This window comes from Lutra lutra, chromosome 10 (genome assembly GCF_902655055.1).
Source record: "Lutra lutra chromosome 10, mLutLut1.2, whole genome shotgun sequence".
In the NCBI taxonomy this organism is placed as follows: Eukaryota; Metazoa; Chordata; class Mammalia; order Carnivora; family Mustelidae; genus Lutra; species Lutra lutra.
The window spans coordinates 58,506,565-58,524,407 of record NC_062287.1 but is presented as its reverse complement, the minus strand read 5'-3'; the positions used below and the strand labels follow the sequence as shown (position 1 = coordinate 58,524,407).

The window sequence follows — 17,843 nt, the reverse complement described above, 5'->3', positions numbered from 1 at the left end:
TCTTTTACAGTTGAGTAATATTCCATTGTGTATATATACCACATCTTCTTTGTCCATTCATCTATCAGTGGACACTTGGGCTGCTTCCATAATTTGGCTATTTTAAATCATGCTTCAATAAAACAGGGGTGTATATATCCTTTCAAATTACTGTTTTCGTATTCTTTGGGCAAATACCTAACAGTGCAATTTTTGGATTGTAGGCTAGTTCCCTTTTTAACTTTTTGAGGAAACCCCATGCTGTCTTCCACAGTGGCTGCACCAGTGTGCATTCCCACCAACAGTGCACCAGGGTTCCTTTTTCTCCACATCCTTGCCACACTTGTTTCTTGTGTTAATTTTAGCCATTCTCTCAGGTATGAGATGATATCTCATTGTGGTTTTGATTTGCATTTCCCTGATGATGAGTGATGTTGAGTATCTTCTCATGTGTCTGTAGGCCATCTGTATGTCTTCTTTGGAGAAATGTCTGTGCATGTCTTCTGCACATTTTTAAATTGAATTATTTGGGGTTCTTTGGTGTTGAGTTGTTTCAGGTCTTTATATATTTTGGATATTAACCCTTTATCAGATATGTCATTTGAAAATATGTTCTCCCATTCAGCAGGTTGTCTTTTAGTTCTGATGACCATTTCCTTTCCTGTGCAAAAGCTTTTTATTTTGATGTAGTCCCAATAATTTATTTTTGCTTTTATTTCCCTTGCCTCAAGAAACATCTCTAGAAAAAATATTGCTATGGCTGATGTCAGAAACATTGCTCCCTCTGCTCTCTTCTAGGCTTTTTATGGTATCAGTTCTAACATTTACATCTCTAATCCATTTTGAGTTTATTTTTGTGTATGGTGAAAGTAGTCCAGTTTCATTCTTTTGCATGTAACTGCCCAGTTTTCCTTAATACCATTTGTTGAAGAGACTGTCTTTTTTCCATTGTATATTGTTGCCTCTTTCATTGAAAATTAATTAACCATATAATTGTGTGCTCATTTCTCGACTTTCTGTCCTGTTCCATTATCTATGTGACTATTTCTGTGCCAGTACCATACTATTTTGATTACTACAGCTTTGTAGTAGAACTTGAAATCTGAAATTGTGATACCTCCAGTTTTGTTTTTCTTTTTCAAGATTGTTTTGGCCGGTCTCAAGATTATTTTATTTGCTGTCCATTTATAGGAGTTCCTATAATAGTCAGGAAATCTCTTTGTTTTTAAAGCATTTCAAAAGCAGTTCAAAATCAACCCTAAATTATACCTACCGTCAATACAAGCATTGGTTCTTATCATTCATTAGTTAGCAGATGTGGACAAAGGCAAATCTGAACCGATTTAGTTTCTGTGAAAAGTTTAAAGGTAAATTCAAGTCAGCTTCGAAATTTTTACTTTTTCTTCTTAGGTATGAATCATTTACAGAGTTAAACAGGGAATATCCGAAGGAGCGTCTAAAGGATCTGCAAGGAGCATGGAGAGTGCCTTCACAGAGGTAAGGCATTGCTGGGCTGCCCTTCTGTGGGGAAGGTGGGGCGGGGCGGGGCGAAGCAGGGCGAGGCAGGGTTTAGGGTCCTGCCGCCCTATCCCAGTGCCATGTGAAGAGGGAGGCATGACGGGCAAGAGCTGAGATGCAAAGCCGTGTTTTATGAGGCAACTAGGGGAGAGCCCGTAAGGGTTTTCTGTCCTACAAGTCTGTTCAGCATGGGAAACCATGGAGTTTACTGGAGACTCAGAATCCAGTTGGCTGAGGCTTCCGTGAGCTTTGCTGCTGCAGCCATAGTTCTTGAACAAGCACTGTGCCTTGCTACTTGATCTAATGGAAGACCAAAGTGAGTGATGGGCCTCCCATCAGCACTATGCTGAGTCATACTGGGGCCCAGACCCTTAGGTGTATGCTTTATGTATTGGTTAAGTGGTTAATTTTTTCCAGAACATTAAAACAAGTGAAAAAATCTTGAAAATTTGAAAAGTAGGTTATTAAAACTTACATTAAGTTCAAATATTTTATTTATACAAGGAGTTTGTTGTAACTTAATATTCCTAGGTTTAATGAAAGGAAGCTAACCCAGAAGAATTAAAAGATTAATATATTGCTCTATATGAAAATAAAATTTTCTTTTTTTAAAAAAGATTTTATTTATTTTTCAGACAGAGATCACAAGTAGCCAGAGAGACAGTGAGAGAGAGAGGAGGAAGCAGGCTCCCCGTTGAGCAGAGAGCCCAATGTGGGGCTCAATCCCAGGACCTTGGGATCATGACCCAAGCTGAGGGCAGAGGCTTAACCCACTGAGCCACCCAGGCGCCCCCAATCTTCTTAAAGAAACAAAGAAATGGCAAAAAATAAATGACAAACTAGGAGAAAATATGTACAACAATGTTTCCAGATAAATGTCTAACATCTCTAATATACAAGGAACTTGTAAAAATTGGGGCGGGGGATGAGAGTTTGGAAAAACTGATAGATAAAAGGTCAAAGACATGAAACAGACAATCTACCAAAAAAAAAAAAATTTAATGTCCCTTAAGCATATGAAAAGAATACTCAATTTCACTTTTAATAAGAGAAATGCAAGTTAATATAATACCAGGATACTATCTCTTACTGAATCAGATTGGGGAAAATTAAAAATCTGTTAATTATACATTATCTGTATAATCTGTTAATTATACATTCTGTTGGCAAGCCTGGGGGAAGCCAGCACTCTTATACATCACTAGCCAGAATGCAAATTGGTAAACCCCAATCAGGGAGAATTTGGCATTGTCTAACAAAAGGACACATGCTCTCCCCACTTATTGTAATTTACCCTGGTCAAACATCTCCAACTGTACATGAATATGTATGCCCAAGGGAATGCATTGTAGGATTAATTGTAATTGCAGAATATCAGAAACGACTCAAGGAACTTACACAGGAGAATGGTTGAATGAATATGGTACATCCAGCCAGTGGAATACTATGCAGCTATAGAATGAGAACCCTATCTACAAACTGATATGGAAAGGCTTCCAAAATGTATTATTAAGTGAAAAAGTAAAATGTGAGAAAGTCTATATAGTATGCCACCTCTTATGAAAGAAAGGGAAATAAGAAAATATATATGTTATCTGCAAAACTGTACAAAAAGAAACTTGGGAAAGGTAACCTGGAAGCTAGTAAGCTTGATTATATCCAGGGAGTGGGGGGAACTGGGTGAAAAGAATGAGACGATGGTCACAGGGTAGAAGGCAGAGGGGAGTGACAGAGGAGAGTTATGAACTTGTCCAAGTCTGTGCCTTAGAGCCATGTTAATATTTCACTCAATTTTCAATGAATAAAAAAATTTTAGTGAATAAAATCAAGGATAAAATGGAAAAATTTGACATAGAATATACACGGGAGCAAGCAAACCTAATGATATTTCAAATGAGCACCAATGGTCTCGCTTGGGTCTACCAACCCGGGGAAAGGAAGTCTCTTGAGCAAAGAACTGCATCTTGACTCTCCCATCTTCTTCCCTGAGCTGTCACCCCAACTACACTGCTCCCAATCCCCTTCAGAAGAGTCCTCTGGACTTCAGAGTCCAGCGGACACCAGCACCTGCATGGGCCCCAGCCCTCAGCCTCTGAGGAGCTCAGCTGAGGCCACAAGGATGCTGTCCCCCTCTCCCTGGTAGAGAATAACATTAGCTGGTCAAGGAGAAATTCTTCCCAGGCCCTCAGGTAGGCGGAGGAATGGGAGGGAGGCAGGCCAACTCCCAGACGTACACCCAGAATTCACAAATTGCTCCATTGGAATCCAACGCCATCAGGGGGACATATGGTGTAAGGAGAGGGCCAAAAGCCACAAGGGCACAGCCAGCTGCAGGGGCAGGACTCCCATGCACAAAGCTGTCCTCAGCCCTGAGGACAAGCAGACCCAGTGAAGGAACAGGCAGACCACCATGAGGGAGCCAGCAATCCCCCAGTTATCCTAGAGTCCAGGTGAATGACCTGGGTGACAGACTGCTGTAAACCATCAAGAAGGAACCAAGCAAACCAGCTCTTACCAACTTCAATTTGCCCAAACTGACATTCAAGGTATCGTGCAGAGGCAACTTATGAACATGCACCCACATCTTTCCCTAGAGGGCTCCCCTCCTCACCAGGTAGCTTCCTGTGCTCGCTCTCAGCCAGGTCTGTCTCCATGTGGCCTGGTAATGAAGAAGCCCCAACCCACCAACCCTTTCTCACTGCCCTTCCAGACTTACCCCAAAGCTGTGACACCTGTGAGAAAAGTTCCCTGTTGGTTCACAGCAGGCTCCAGATTTTCCTGACCCCTCTGATACCTGCCCCGGAAGAAGTCTCGAGGCCACCCGCTGCTGCACTGCCTGACACCTGCCCCATTTAGACCCACACCAAGCCCTGTCCCAGGGCCCAAAGGCAGAGATGGAGCCAGTCGTCCGGGAACTCTGCCCAATCCTGGGCCCTCCATCTCGGGGCCACCTCTTGCTCTTTGAGGGGCTTCTGAGCATCTGATGGGATAAAATGTGAAAGTGCTTTGAAAACAGTAAAACACCCTGCGAACATCCAAAGAGCAAAGGGAGGGAAATCCAGGACAAGGACTGGGTGCTGTGCTCGCAAGAGAAGCCCCCTGCAGGCTCCCAGGAGAACTCTGCGAGCAATGGTGGTCCCCAGGAAGGGTTCCGGGGAAATGGGGCCAGTGCCAGCAACAGAGGCAGGCTTGCCTGGCAGACACCCACATTCAGCCCGCTCTGCCAGGCAGGGCTCCATGCCAGGCCCAGGCCCCAGGGAGGAGATTAGCTGTGGCAGGAACTGGCCAAGGGGAGCAGGGGCCCAGCCTGCCAAGCACCCACAGAGGACAGAGGCAGAACTGCTCCCAGCATTTGGCAGGCACTGGCTCCCAGCTGCACTTGGCTCCCAGGAACATGTGGCTTCTGCCAGGTGCCGAGATGGGAGGGCAGGTGACAGGTCTGCTATGCCAGATGGGTGACCCTGCCCGGAGAAAGAGGAGCCAGAGTCTCAGGGAGCCCCTGCAGACTGGCTTTGGCACTCACAGCGCTCTCCATCACAGTTGAGGAAGACCACAAACTTGCCAGGTTTTGCCACCCTATCCCCCCCGCAGAGACACCAGAGGCCCAGAACAGAATTCCTCCCCTGCTGTCTCCTTCCCCTATCCAGGAGGGGTGGTGAGTTAACAACCGATACAGTTCACAAGGGAGGCAGGAGTCCCCACAAGTTGTCGTGTGAGAGTGACTCTCCCCATCAGAAGCCACAGCCTGAGGGCCTCATGAGTAGGTCTGGGAATTCCAGCGCTGTCCCTGGGGTCCTGGCTGTGGTCAGGAGGACACAAGGAGACAGAGGTCAGAACCCAGGGCCTGGAGCAGGTGTAGGGGCTCCAGCTCTCCCACTCCTGCTGGTGCTCATGCAGGGTGTCTGGAGGCCAAGGAGACTGGGGGCAATCAAGGGGCTTGGGACCTAAGCTCTTCCTAAAGGTTACCTAGTGTTTCGATACTTTAGTGACTGGTACTACCATACGTGGCACATGGGTTGACTATCTGGCCTGCCCTTCCCTGTCTCAAGCTCTTCCTGACACCAAACTGCCCATCTCCCACACGGGGAAATCCCAGGGCAGAGGGCATGAACCATCAACCTGCTTCCTCAGCCCCTACATGTTGACATCCTAGACTTGCCCATGACCGAGTGGCCCTCCTCCTTTACTTCCTCCTGCTTCATACTCATGACCACAGCCTCACATGAGCCTCATAACAAGAGCCAAGCTTGGTGCCAGACAAGTGTGAGGAGATAGGAAAACATTATAACCCCTGGCACCAGAAGGCGTACAGTAGCCAACCCACCTGCGGCCCAGCTCTGCCTCCGTAAAGCTGTAAGAGAACCTGAAGGTAATCTTCCAGACCCCAAATCATGATCTCCCTGTCCCACCCTCAGGTCCTATCCAGCCTTTCTTACCCAAGGGCTCCCTCCCGCAGGCCCTGCTATGAGGGGTCCTATGCAGTCTACACCAAGGCTTTCCCTCCTGCATCACTGCCTGGGTGTGGAAGGAGGAGACTCAAGAGTTGAAAGATCCCATAAGGATGATTCTGCCCAAGCAGGACAAAGAACCGACTTGCCCAAAGCCCCAGTGAGTTAGAGACGGAGGAGAGATAGAGCCAGTATCCAAAACCTGCCTGGTGATTTCTTTCCCGTAGCCCTCCAGACCCAGGAGGGACCCTCTTTCTTCTGAGCAGGAAGGAAGCCTGTCCTGTCAGCTCCTGCCAACATGTAGGTCCTCACCAAGCATTAGGGCCAGTAAGCCCTTGGGAAACAATACAGGCCAAAGAGAGGATCACCTTGGGCAGACCGGAAGGCACAACAGTCTACTGAGGAGAATCTGTTTGTTTGCTTGGTTTTATTTTGTGTGAGGGGATGGGAAGTTGTAACCAGGAAGGTACCAAAGGTGAGTGTCCCCTGGCCTCCAGACCGCAACCTGGTTTCAGTGTCATCTCTGCATCTTCAGGAACAGAGTAGCCATGATTGCCACCCAATATGGTCTCGTCTGCTTCATCGAAACTGAGGCAGCAGTTTTAATGACGGTTGTGACCATAGAGGGCAGGCCCAGTGCAGAGGGAAACAGAGGACATATGGAACTGTCTTCCCATCCCTCCATACACATCTCTGCCTGGGAACCACAAAAGTGCAGCCAGCCATCTAACAGGCGTTCACCCCGTCCCTGCACCATGGCTGGCCTGGTCCCAGTGCCAGGCCTCCCGACAAAGATTCCAGTTACCACTCGCCTCACAAACCCAGGTGAAGTCCTCCCCAGCCAGCTTTGCGCTGAGAGGACGATATGTGAGAAAGGAATTAAGTTTCTTTGTCATCCAGTAGCAAGATAAAGTCAGCCTGCACATGTGAAAGGGAAAGACATGACACTATAAAATACGGGAACTTGAAGAGCCAGGTGAGGTCACTTCCTAGCCAAAATCCATCTTTAGTCAAGACATCTTGGCCTTTTCCGTAGCAACCAAACCTTTCCGATCCCAGCGAGGTCAGACATGACCCTGAGCTAGGAGGAGGGGGGTCACAGTGGAGTGGTCGGGCGGAGGTACTACTACTGTTAGGCATCCTCAGACATCCTCCCTGCAGGGCACAGACTAACAGTGCAGGCACGTGAGGAGGCGGCCCGGGGTTAGAAGGACACACTAGCTATTTGCAGAAGGGAAGAAGCATTATAGCTTTCTGGAGCAAGGGGATAATGACACAACAAAGAGGAAGCCGGGCAGCCGCAGGTCCACAGTCGGGACACTGAGGCCAACCAAAGCATCGCAGGCCTAGGCCTGGTCTCTTCAGTCCTGAGCCCAGGCTCCCGCAGCCGCAGCTGGGCCCAGGCCAAGGGGCTCTGCTTCCCAACACAGGCTGCCTGGAGAACTGGCGCAAACCGAGACCCCAGCTACTTCCACCAACAGGGTTGACAAGTAAAAGTACACGCTGTAAGACGCCCCAGAGACAACCCAGGTGGATTTTGTTCTTTTTCCTCTAATAAGGGGAGGAGGAAGATTAACTGGGTTTAAGGCTAGAACAGAGAACAGTCATTGAGAAAGACAGTAGCCAGGTAATAAGGGGAAAAAAAATTAAAACAATGAATCGTTGAACACAATTTGATGAATACATCAAAAACTAATGATGTATTATATGCTGGCTAACTGAACATAATTTTAAAAATAAAAATTAAAAGGGAATTTCTAAAGCTGTATTCCACCCAATAAAGAAAATACGTTGTGATGTTTAAAAGGGGGGGGGGCATCCAAAAATCTCAGGACAATGACCGTCTGCTACAACGACCAGCTTTGGACCACAGCTTCAGGCCTTTCGCGTTACATTTAAAATAGCTGAGAAAGCAAGAGCCACCCTGCGGCCCCAGGTCCCCCAGTACTGGCCCTGGGGCTAACCAGCGCCTTCCTCCGCCAGGCGCTCAGTTCGTTCCGTGGACTCGGGCGCCCCCGCGCGGCCGCGCCCGCAGCGCTGCTGCCTCCGGCGTCCTGGGTCCCCGCGGCTGTTCCCCCGAGAGCCCCGCGGGGCCCGCTCAGCCCCAGCCTCCCCCGGGCCTCATCAGCGCGCGGCTGATCCGCTGTTTGCGCGCCCGCGGGCTGCCGGGGCGGTGGCAACGACTGGCGGCCGGGCGGCGCTAACGAGCCCCGCGGGAGCGCGGCGGCGGAGAGGCCGGCCCTTGGCAACCACGCTGGCTCCGCCGTACCGCCCGGCCGCCGTGAGCTCCCAGCGCGGGGGCCGCCCTCGCCGCTTCCCGCCTCTCGTGGCCCCGGCGCTTCCACCCCGGCCCCCACGCTGCCCCCACGCTTGGCCCGGGCTGGAAGGGCCTGTACCGACACTCACAAGCTCGGGGGGCTTCGGAGCTGCCTGACAGCCTCTCTGAGCTCGGCTTATCTGCATCCGGTGGGTGGTCGTATGGGTATTAATTAACATTGGTTCCCCCTTTACCGTTTACCAGGAATCAGCCTGGGTGCGCCGTTACATCTTTTACCTCCTTTAGTCCTCAGAACAACACTGGTTGTTCTGCCATGTGCGTGTGCTATCCCATTTCACAGATAGGAAAACTGAGGTGGCGTAACTTCACCTGAAGGCACACAGTCAGCGAGGGGCTCAAAGCCAGGGCTCCTTGCTCCAGTGTTTTCATAAGAACCTTCTAGGCCTCACAACCCCCACAGATGCTCCTCAGAACAAGGGAGTCCGTGGCCCAATAATTAAGGACAAACTGCGTTCGTGGAGGCTGACAATACATTTTGGGGAGTTGGAGTCTCTTAGAGAAGAAAACTGCTTGCCTTGGTTCTGGTGTTTTCCAAACTTATTTGAATGGGGAATCTCTTTTTTTTTTTTTTTTTTAAACCGCTTAGGAGGGGCACCTGGCTGGCTCAGTCCATTAAGAGTCCAACTCTTGATTTCAGCTCAGGTCATGATCTCCAGATCCTGGGGTCAGCCCTGCCGCAGGCCTGGGCTGGACATGGAGCCTGCTTGAGATTCTCTCTCCCTCTGCCCCTCCCCTCCCCTCCCCCATGTGCACACTCTCTCCAGTAAACAAACAAACACTTACGAGCCTTCTGGGGAACTATGTTCTGTGAAATACGCTTCAGGACACACTGGCCTCTGCAGTCTCAAATGTGAGAACCCACATTCAAATGTGTAAGGCCCCACACCTGAAAAGTACTATGGAACCAGGAGGACGTGCTCCATTATTGGAGCTATTGTGATCATCCTCACGTTCATTATCTTTTAGCAGTCCTCGCTGTGGTCTTGCTGATCACTTCCTATGTGCCAAGCACTGTTCTAGCTGCTTTGTATGTATTATACCTTATAATTATGCAGGTGTTAGCCCACCTAAAAAAAAAAAAAAAAGAAAGAAAGAAAAAAACAAGATCATGCTAATTGAATGAGTAATAGATGCAAAATTGTTAGAAGAAAGCACTTAGAATGACTACAAGCATTGGCTAGTATCATTATTCCCATTTCACAGAGAAGACTGAGGCACAAGAAGATTAGGTAATTTGCTCTAGGTCACACTGCTGGTCAGTGAATTGGAACCCAGGCAGCCTGGGGGCAGGGCCTCTGCGGATGACCAGAGCACATTCTGCCTCTGCCAGAGCTGGAAGCCAGATCCCAGGTCTGGGCCTGTCAGCAAAGCCTTGAGTCCCCGTGAGAGCATTTCTTCTCTGTGAAGGGCCACCACCCCCTATCCTGCCCATGCCCCCTGCCCATCACAACCACCACTGCAGGGACCCCCAGCCTGGGTTGGACCCTACTCCCACCATTTACTGGCTGAGTGGTCTCAGAAAAGCAACTTAGTCATCAGTTTCCACGTCAGTAAAAGGACGGGATCATCTACCACACTGGTGAGTGAGGACAGACTGAGATGATGGATATAAAGTACTTAATACAGGGCCTGAGCCATCTGAAGCATTCGGTACATGACGGCTCAGCACCAGCCCCCACTCCCACCCCTGCTGCTGGGTCCCTGGCTTACCCCTCATCTGCCTGCCGCACGCCATGGTCTTGAAACTATGGCTTTATGTGTCTGTCTTCCCCTCAAAATTGAACCCCAAAGGTTGGTCTGGTTCACTGCTACATGGCCTACCACACTAAGCTCAGCACACACTAGAAACCTAATTAATGTTTGCTGAATGAACAACTGAATTATGATAAGGAAAAAAGCTATTATTAATTATTGAGAAACCGCTGTGCCCTAGGCCCAGTTCCAAATATTTTACATGGATTCTAACTCACTTAATACAACGACCCTATCAGGTAAATACTATTATTTTCCCATTTGAGGAAACTGAGGTATAGAGATGTTCCTGGTAAATACCGGAGATGGGATTTGAACCCAGGCAGTGTGGCTTTCGAGCCTGCAAGTTTGGCCACAGTAACCAAGCGAACAGATGGATGCGTGCCCACACTTGCCGCGTTGCTGAGAAGGCCAAAAGATACTAAAAGCCCTACCCGTGCACAAAGGTTTTGTTACTAAGCCCCAGAAAAAGAAGGAACCCTGGGTTCGGGCCTGTTCCTCCCAGGCCTCAGTTTCCTTATCTGTGAAGTAAAGGTTGGACTTGATAATATCAGGGCTCTCACACTCATGGTGGAGGGGAGGAGAAAGGTTTCTTTGGCCCAACCTCCCTTCCCCCAAGAACAGCAAGGAGTTAGATGGGCCCAGCTTGGGGCAGAGGGCAGGCCAGCAGCCAGAAAAACAAGAGTCTTTGTGAGCGAGGACCCCGGTCAGAGTGGGCTCTGATTCACTAGGAGTCAAGGGCCAAGGGTCAAGGTCCCAGCCAGAGTTGTGTGATACAGTAACTAAAGGCAATAATGACCATTCACAAGTAGCTAGGTCTTTACAGTTTGTGTGATTGCACCTGGCCCTCACACCAGCGCCGTGGCTACTACCCCTAAGAACTAAGGCCTAGAGAGGCCTGGGGCTTGTCCAGGGTCACACTGTGGGCTAACATCTAAACCCCACGTGCCTGGGGTCTGTTGATTGACCATCAGTTTAAACTGCAGCAAGCCATACTCTAGAAAGGGCTCTGGCTCTTTAAGGAGGAGTGAGCAGGACCCAGGTGGTGGGCCTGGCTGCAGTCATGTGAGAGAGTGGCCTTTTCCACTCATTAAAAGTTTAGCTGGGCGAGCAAGTGACGTGGGCACCTGGGGCCAGCAGATCTCCTTGGGGCTCTGGCCAGAGCTGGCCCCAGCATCGGGCCCAGGCTGCTGTAATGGGGCCCCAGGTGTCCTGCCGAGCCCCTGTTCCCCAGAAGAGCCTCTCGGGCCACCAAGGCCCAGTTCATTATGGCCTAATTGGTGGCAAATCATCAGCCAGCCTCAGGGACAGAGAGTGATGAGCTCAGAGCGAGAAAAGTTGGAGCATCCACAACTGTCTCCCACATGGTCACAACTTTCTCCGCAGTGGCCCAAACTTTCCCAGTCCTGGGGGGGGCACTCCCAGGTCCCTGCTGGTGCCCATGTTTGTCCAGGTTGCCCAGAGCCAGCTGCACCCTGGATATGCTGCTGTCACCGCTGGGACTGGCTCAATCCTCAGCGGTAGCCTGGCAGTCTGGGCCTGAGGTGCCTCCAGTCCCCACCCCCTGAGCCTCAGCCTTGAGGGTGCCCTCAACCTGGTGATGGGTGCCCTAGCTCTATCCTCACTCCTTACCCCATACCAGGACACCTGGTGGGGCAGCAGCCCCCTCCACACCCCGGAGCAGGGCCGGGGCGTTCCCTCCCTGAAAGAGAGAAGATGTCCGGTTCTCTACACAAGCATGGGCCCCACATCCCCACCCCTGGGCCAGTTCACAGAGGCTGCTCCCCTCACTAGCCCATCTCCTCTCACACCAGCTGAGGAGGGAGGGGAAGGGAGAGGGAGGTAAAGATGATAAACCAAAGGTTGCTATCTCAGAGCATCAGCCTGTTGAGTCTCCAGGGAAGCCCGGCGAGGTGCAAGTCCTATCCGTATTTCACAAATAAGGAAACTGAGGCACAGAGATTTTGAGTTCGCCCGCCTCGTGCAGCCTTTCCCTACAAAGAAGTGAGATTAATCTGGGCACAAATCACTGCCACTGAACCAGCTGTGAAAACTGCCCCAACTTAACTTCTGAGTCTTTGCTTCTTCATCTACAAAGTGGGGATGTTATCATATGTATTCTGTGACATTGGGAGGCTAATGACAGTGTGTGTAAAATGCCCGTCATAGTCCTGGCAGCGAACACATTCATTCGTTCAATGACTATGGTTAATACTTTTTCATAGCCCGGTGGAATGGAAAATCACAGGCTTTGGAGCCAGCGGTTCAAAAACCATGATTGCTCCATGAATCCAAGCCAGGTTCCGAACCAGCCCTGGAGTTTCCAGGGTCAGTTAGATGCTCACCCTGCCCTCCCCAAGCAGGAAGAGACAGAACATACTTGCAGTATGACCTATGGAGGATAGGTCAGGGGTCTGAGAGGTCACCTACCTCTCCAAGCTGAGCTTTATCATTTGGTAAGCGGTGGGCAGTGTCCATCCCACAATAATGCTGGTTGTCCTGAAGCCTGAGCGCCATAATGTAGGTGATTGTGGTCTGCAAATTCTAGAATGGTGTAGAAATAGCCCCACTGCCTCACAGATGAGGAAGCTGAGGTTTGGGACCTTGAGTCACTGCCCAAGGTCACCCAGCTGGTGGTGGCTGAGCCTAGACAGAAACCCAGGGCTTTTCTGCCCAGAGAAGGCTCAGCACCCTGGCAGGACAGGCAGCCTTCCTCAACCTCTGCCCCCATCACACCCTGTAGGGCCAGTGACACACACTAAGGTGGGCGATGTGTAGGGCAAACCCTGCCTCTTCACAGGGAACTCACAACCAGGGGTCAGTAAGCCAAGCAAGAGATATTCACATTACATGAGAAGAGGAGGCATCCCAGGGAAGGGGGGCTGACAGACGCCTTCCTGCCTCTCCCTGCTCAGGTATAACCTTGAGCCCCAGGACCCTCTCTCTTCTGCCTTTGCCTCCAAAGAATCCCATGGCCTGTGCAGAAATGGGGAGTTTGGGGTAGACGTGTCCTGCTGTTCCCTTCCATTCAGATGGTGGCCACACAATGTCCCTGAGAGAACATTCTTAGGTGGTCTCTCCTCTCTGCCCCTTAGCAAAGGTCTGAGCTCAGTGTGGTGGTTGTCACGAGGGAGCCAGCACCAGGGCAGAGAGCTCTGACCTCCATTCACCAGCAGGCGTTGACCTCAGGTGGCAGCAGAAAGGATCTGGGCCTGGGACCTTCTAGGAGCTCCTGAATCATTGGTGGCCAGTGACTTCCTCTGCCAGAAAGGACCAAACCTGCAGGAGGCGGTAGAGATTGGGGGGAAGGAAGGAGGCTGAGGGTCAGGATAGAGGAGGTCTAAGGAAGTGACCCAGCTTGATCCAAAGTCCCCTGGGGAAGATCTGGAGGGAGCCCAGAGGACACACGTATGTACACACACGCACACACACATGCGCACACACACACACACACAAACACACATTAAATGTGGGAAGCAGCAGCAGTAGGGCTGTCTCACAGCCCAAGTTCAAGTCTCAGCTCTGCCACTTACTGGCTGCACGGGCCTTGGCAAATGTGTGCCCTTTACCTGTTTTCCCTTCCATAACATGGGGTTAATACTAGGGACAACCATGCAGAGCTATCATGAGGGTTAGAGAGATAGCCTTAGTTCACTGTATAGACTCCATGCTGTGTGTGAGCTACAGTGCTAAGTAAGGTACAGTTGTTATCTCATTTGGTTGATGCTCAGGACATCTCTCTGAAGTTTTGCTTGTTCATAGCTATACTACACATAGCCTACTAGGTGCTCAATAAATATGTGTTGAATGAATGGATGGATGGATGGAGATAGGATTGGTGTTACTGTTATGCCCATTTCTCAGAAAAGCACACCAGAGACCCTGAGGTTCAAAGAGGGAAAGCAATTTTCCAGGACCACACAGAGCCAAGATACCCTGTCCCAGGCCTTGACACCAGCATGTTCTGATTGACTCAAGCTCACAGTCTGGGGGGCAGGTGGGAGTCTGGAAAAGTGGTAGGGCACAACAGGAAAGTGCAAGAGCGAAGCATCTCGAACTATCTGGGCAGGTCCAGGACTGCCCCTGCCCCCGAGCACAAGCCTGGGCAGCCTTTCCCCAACATGGTGCTTGGGTGCCACCTTGTGGCTCCTCTGGGAGGTGCAGGTTTCCGCTGGCTTGGCCTAGTGAAGAAAGTCAGCCCTGCAGCCAGAGGGGGGCGGTCCACAGATCCTGGGCCAGGCTCCCAGCCCAGACACGGATAGGGAGGTACAGCCTGCTCCAAAAGCTTTGCTCAGAGACCAAAGGGCCCTAAGAGCCAAAAAATTTGTTTATGGGCAGTGCAGGCAGAGGTGGGGTAAGGGATGTCCATGGGTCCGTCAGGGGACTTTGGCCTCCTGGCTTTCTGAAAGGCCACTCCCAGATGACCCCTGTCACTCAACACACACACAAGAGCCATATCAATGCACTTGCCAGATTTCCCACCACCCACAACCTGAGGTCTTTGGGTCTGTCGTCTGGATTTTTAGGACTAGGGTGTTCAGCTCAAAGGAACCCCATAGTAGGAAGTTCTCCTTCCTTCCTTATGTACATGAGGCCCATAGATGGATGGGCCCTAGCCGGGTGGGCCCAGCACCCAGGCCCCCAGACAGTCAGGCTGATAGATTCTCAGTAGGGACCCTTTCTCCTACAGAAGAGCAAGCACAGTGATTCAGTGATGCGTTCATTCACCCTGAGACCTACCCTCCTGCACAGTCTATGGAGAACCCACTCCCATTTCCCATTCTCGAAGGAGGCTGGGAGCTACTACCAGTCTGGGCCCAGGCCTAGCACTGTATGGGTCTGGGGATCATAATGAGACTTGATTTCAAGTCTCAGCTCTGCCACTTATTAATGCTGAGCCTTGGCCAAGGGCAAACTCTCTGATCCTGTTTCCCCATCTGTAAAATGGGTTTCACAATCACCACCTTGCAAGGAATTGTGAGTTTTAAATGAGATACGGCCTGTAACAGCCAAGCTGTGGCACCTGGCCAAGGGCAGGAGGGGGCTAACTGTGCCACCCCTTCCTCTAAGGCCCAGTCAGCCAGGGGAACTGAGGGAACCTACGGGGGGTCAAATCCCTCCAGCCACAACTGATAACAGGGGCCCGATGCCTGTGGCTTTTCAAACTCAGGCCCCAGGCTTGGGCAAATCAGGGAAAACCCTTCAAATCAGGCAGCTGGTGGCCTGTCCCTCAGGCCTTGACATTTCTTCCTTTGGGCTCAAAGATAAACCCATAGGTGAGTCTGCTGGGAAGGTGGTACCAGGTGCAGGGACACGACCTCACTGTCACTGGAGGCAGGACACCAAGGGCCAGCCCAGTTCTGCCCTCACCCCCTGCTGAAAGAGCTCTCCTCAGGATCCTCCCTCTAGCCAAAGGGAGGGTCCCTGAAGCCTGCTGGGAGGGACCTCCTTCCTCCCTGCAAAAGGAAGCTCCCTCACAGAGCCAGGGCCCACTGGTCTGCTACCTACAGAAGCTTTCCCCAGCCCCCTCCCCAGAGGAGGAGCTAAGGGTGAAGAGGCCAGGGGGTCTGCCTGAGGGGCCAGAGACCCATTTTCAGGACTGGATACAGCAAGCTGGTTGGGAAGTCACACGGAGAGAGTGGTAGGGTGGGGGTGCAAAGCGAGGAGGTCTGCTCATCTGTGTCCCCTGCCGGCTTCACATGGGGAGAAGAATCACCCCCACATTCCCAGTACTGAGGGGCCCTCTGGCACCCCAACAACCAGAATGAGCCCAGAAGACTCTAGGAGCCAGGGGCAACTCTAGGCCCGGTTCTGCTACCAAGCAGCTGAGACCACTTGCCCCAAGGTTCAGTTCCCTCAGCCATCAAGTGTGATGGTGTCCCCACCTCTCAATGTGATAGGAAATCATCTGAGCTGAGAAACACAGAAGAGGGTAAATCTTACGATCAGTATTTTATCACTAAGAATAAATACATAGGCAGGAGGAGACCTTGAAGGTGACAATGTGTTTATGGCCTAGACTGTGGTGGTGGGTACACGGGTCCATGTAATCTCCACACTCATCAGGCTGCATAGAGTAAATATGTGCAGCTTTTTGTGAGTCCTCAGGCTTCAGTAAAGGGTCTTCTAAAAAAAAAAAAAAAAAAAAGGAACTTCCTAAACTATGATCACATGAAAGTTACTAGGAACATCAGAAGTTTGATCTAGGGGGACGCCTGGGTGGCTCAGTTGGTTAAGCAGCTGCCTTCGGCTCGGGTCATGATCCCAGCGTCCTGGGATCAAGTCCCACATCGGGCTCCTTGCTTGGCAGCGAGCCTGCTTCTCCCTCTGCCTCTGCCTGCCACTCTGTCTGCCTGTGCTCACTCTCGCTTCTCTCTCTATGACAAATAAATAAATAAAATCTTAAAAAAAAAAAGAACTAAGACAATTTATTAAAAAAAAAAAAAAAAAAAAAAGAAGTTTGATCTAGGAAGGAGAGCCCCAGTACTCCTTTTATGGAAGGGGAAACAGAGGCCTAAGGGCACCCCACCAGAACCTGGGTCCAATCTCAAGCCTCTGAGCTTGCTTCTCTGCACTGCCTCCCACCTGATGCCAGTGGTTGTGGGAGAGGCACAGGTTAGGGCTTCCAAGGACCCCTGGCCAGAGGGGATGATGGCCCGAGACAGATAGCAGGGGCTTCACTGAGACTCCTGTGCCCAGAAAGTCTCCCCATCTATGCCATGTGCCATGATATCCACCATCAATCCTTAGGGAGCCAACTGCGGCCATTATCAGCCTTTTACTCATCATTGTGGGCTGTGGATCCCATCGGAAAGCAGGTTTAGAAATAGGGAATCCTGACCACCTTGACCAAGAGAGAAATCTAGAGAGGAGAGTTTAGCACAGAGCAGCGGTCAAAGAGATAAAGGGAGGGGAGACAGTGGACAGAATCCTAGGGAGGAGTGGGAAGCTGTCAGGGAGGTCCCAGGGCAGTTGGGCTGCCCAGAGTGCCCTCCAGCGTGGGATGTGACCCAAGTCCTAAACCCAAAGACTCCTCAGTGTCGCAGCCCAGAGCAGCTGGGGCAAGAGCAATCAGGGAGGTCTTCCTGCAGCAGATGGCAGCTGAGGTCCTAGGCTTGTGAAAATCCTTGTTTCTAATGGCACAGATGTGAATCTGAAGAACAGAAGTAGCAAGGACAATCTGATGCTCCCATGCTACGCAGGACACCTAGAGGTTGTGAAATATCTCCTAAGACACGGCGCGTCCTGGGAGACCAGAGATCTTGGGGGCTGCATGGGTCTGCAATGGGCTGCGGATGGAGGCCACTGCAATGTCATCGACTGGATGATAAAAGATGGCTGTGAGGTAGATGCTGTGGACACGGGCTCAGGATGGACCCCCCTCATGAGAGTTTCTGCAGTCTCAGGAAACCAGAGCGTCGCGTCTGTGCTGATTGAAGGTGGAGCGGACGTGAACATGAGAGATAAAGATGGAAAGACCCCGCTCGTGGTGGCCATGTTAAATAATCATGAGGAGTTAGTTCAGTTACTTCTCAACAAAGGGGCAGATGCAAGTGTGAAAAATGAGTTCAGCAAAGGTGTCCTAGAAATGGCCAGAGTTTTTGACAGACAGACCGTGGTCTCCTTATTAGAAGAAAGGAAAAGAACCCAAATGGCCAAGAAGTAGTCCGTCTGCTGACCGGGCCGCTACTTATTTTGAAAGCCCAAGTGAAACACAGTCAAAATGCAGCCATTGAGCTGGAGACTAAATTCCGCATCTTTTGGGGCCATACATTTGTTTATTTATTTAGTTGAAGATTCGGTGACTT

The 17,843-nt window shown here is 50.6% G+C and overlaps 1 protein-coding gene across 1 annotated transcript; it reads left to right on the top strand.

Annotated features, from left to right (window-relative positions):
- The first annotated feature begins 12,805 nt into the window (after positions 1–12,805).
- Positions 12,806–17,843, top strand: LOC125079713 (fibronectin type 3 and ankyrin repeat domains protein 1-like). The gene is made up of 2 exons (XM_047693496.1): positions 12,806–12,852; positions 17,149–17,843. Exons 1-2 carry the CDS (start codon positions 12,806–12,808, stop codon positions 17,699–17,701), a joined length of 600 nt encoding a protein of 199 aa, XP_047549452.1. The 3' UTR covers positions 17,702–17,843.

Excerpts from the sequence above, each read along its gene's own strand:
- LOC125079713 (XM_047693496.1), top strand. The coding sequence starts at position 12,806 with ATGTGTAGGGCAAACCCTGCCTCTTCACAGGGAACTCACAACCAGGG. Across the intron at positions 12,853-17,148 it reads CAGGGAACTCACAACCAGGG|GCTTGTGAAAATCCTTGTTT; the intron begins GTCAGTAAGCCA and ends CTGAGGTCCTAG.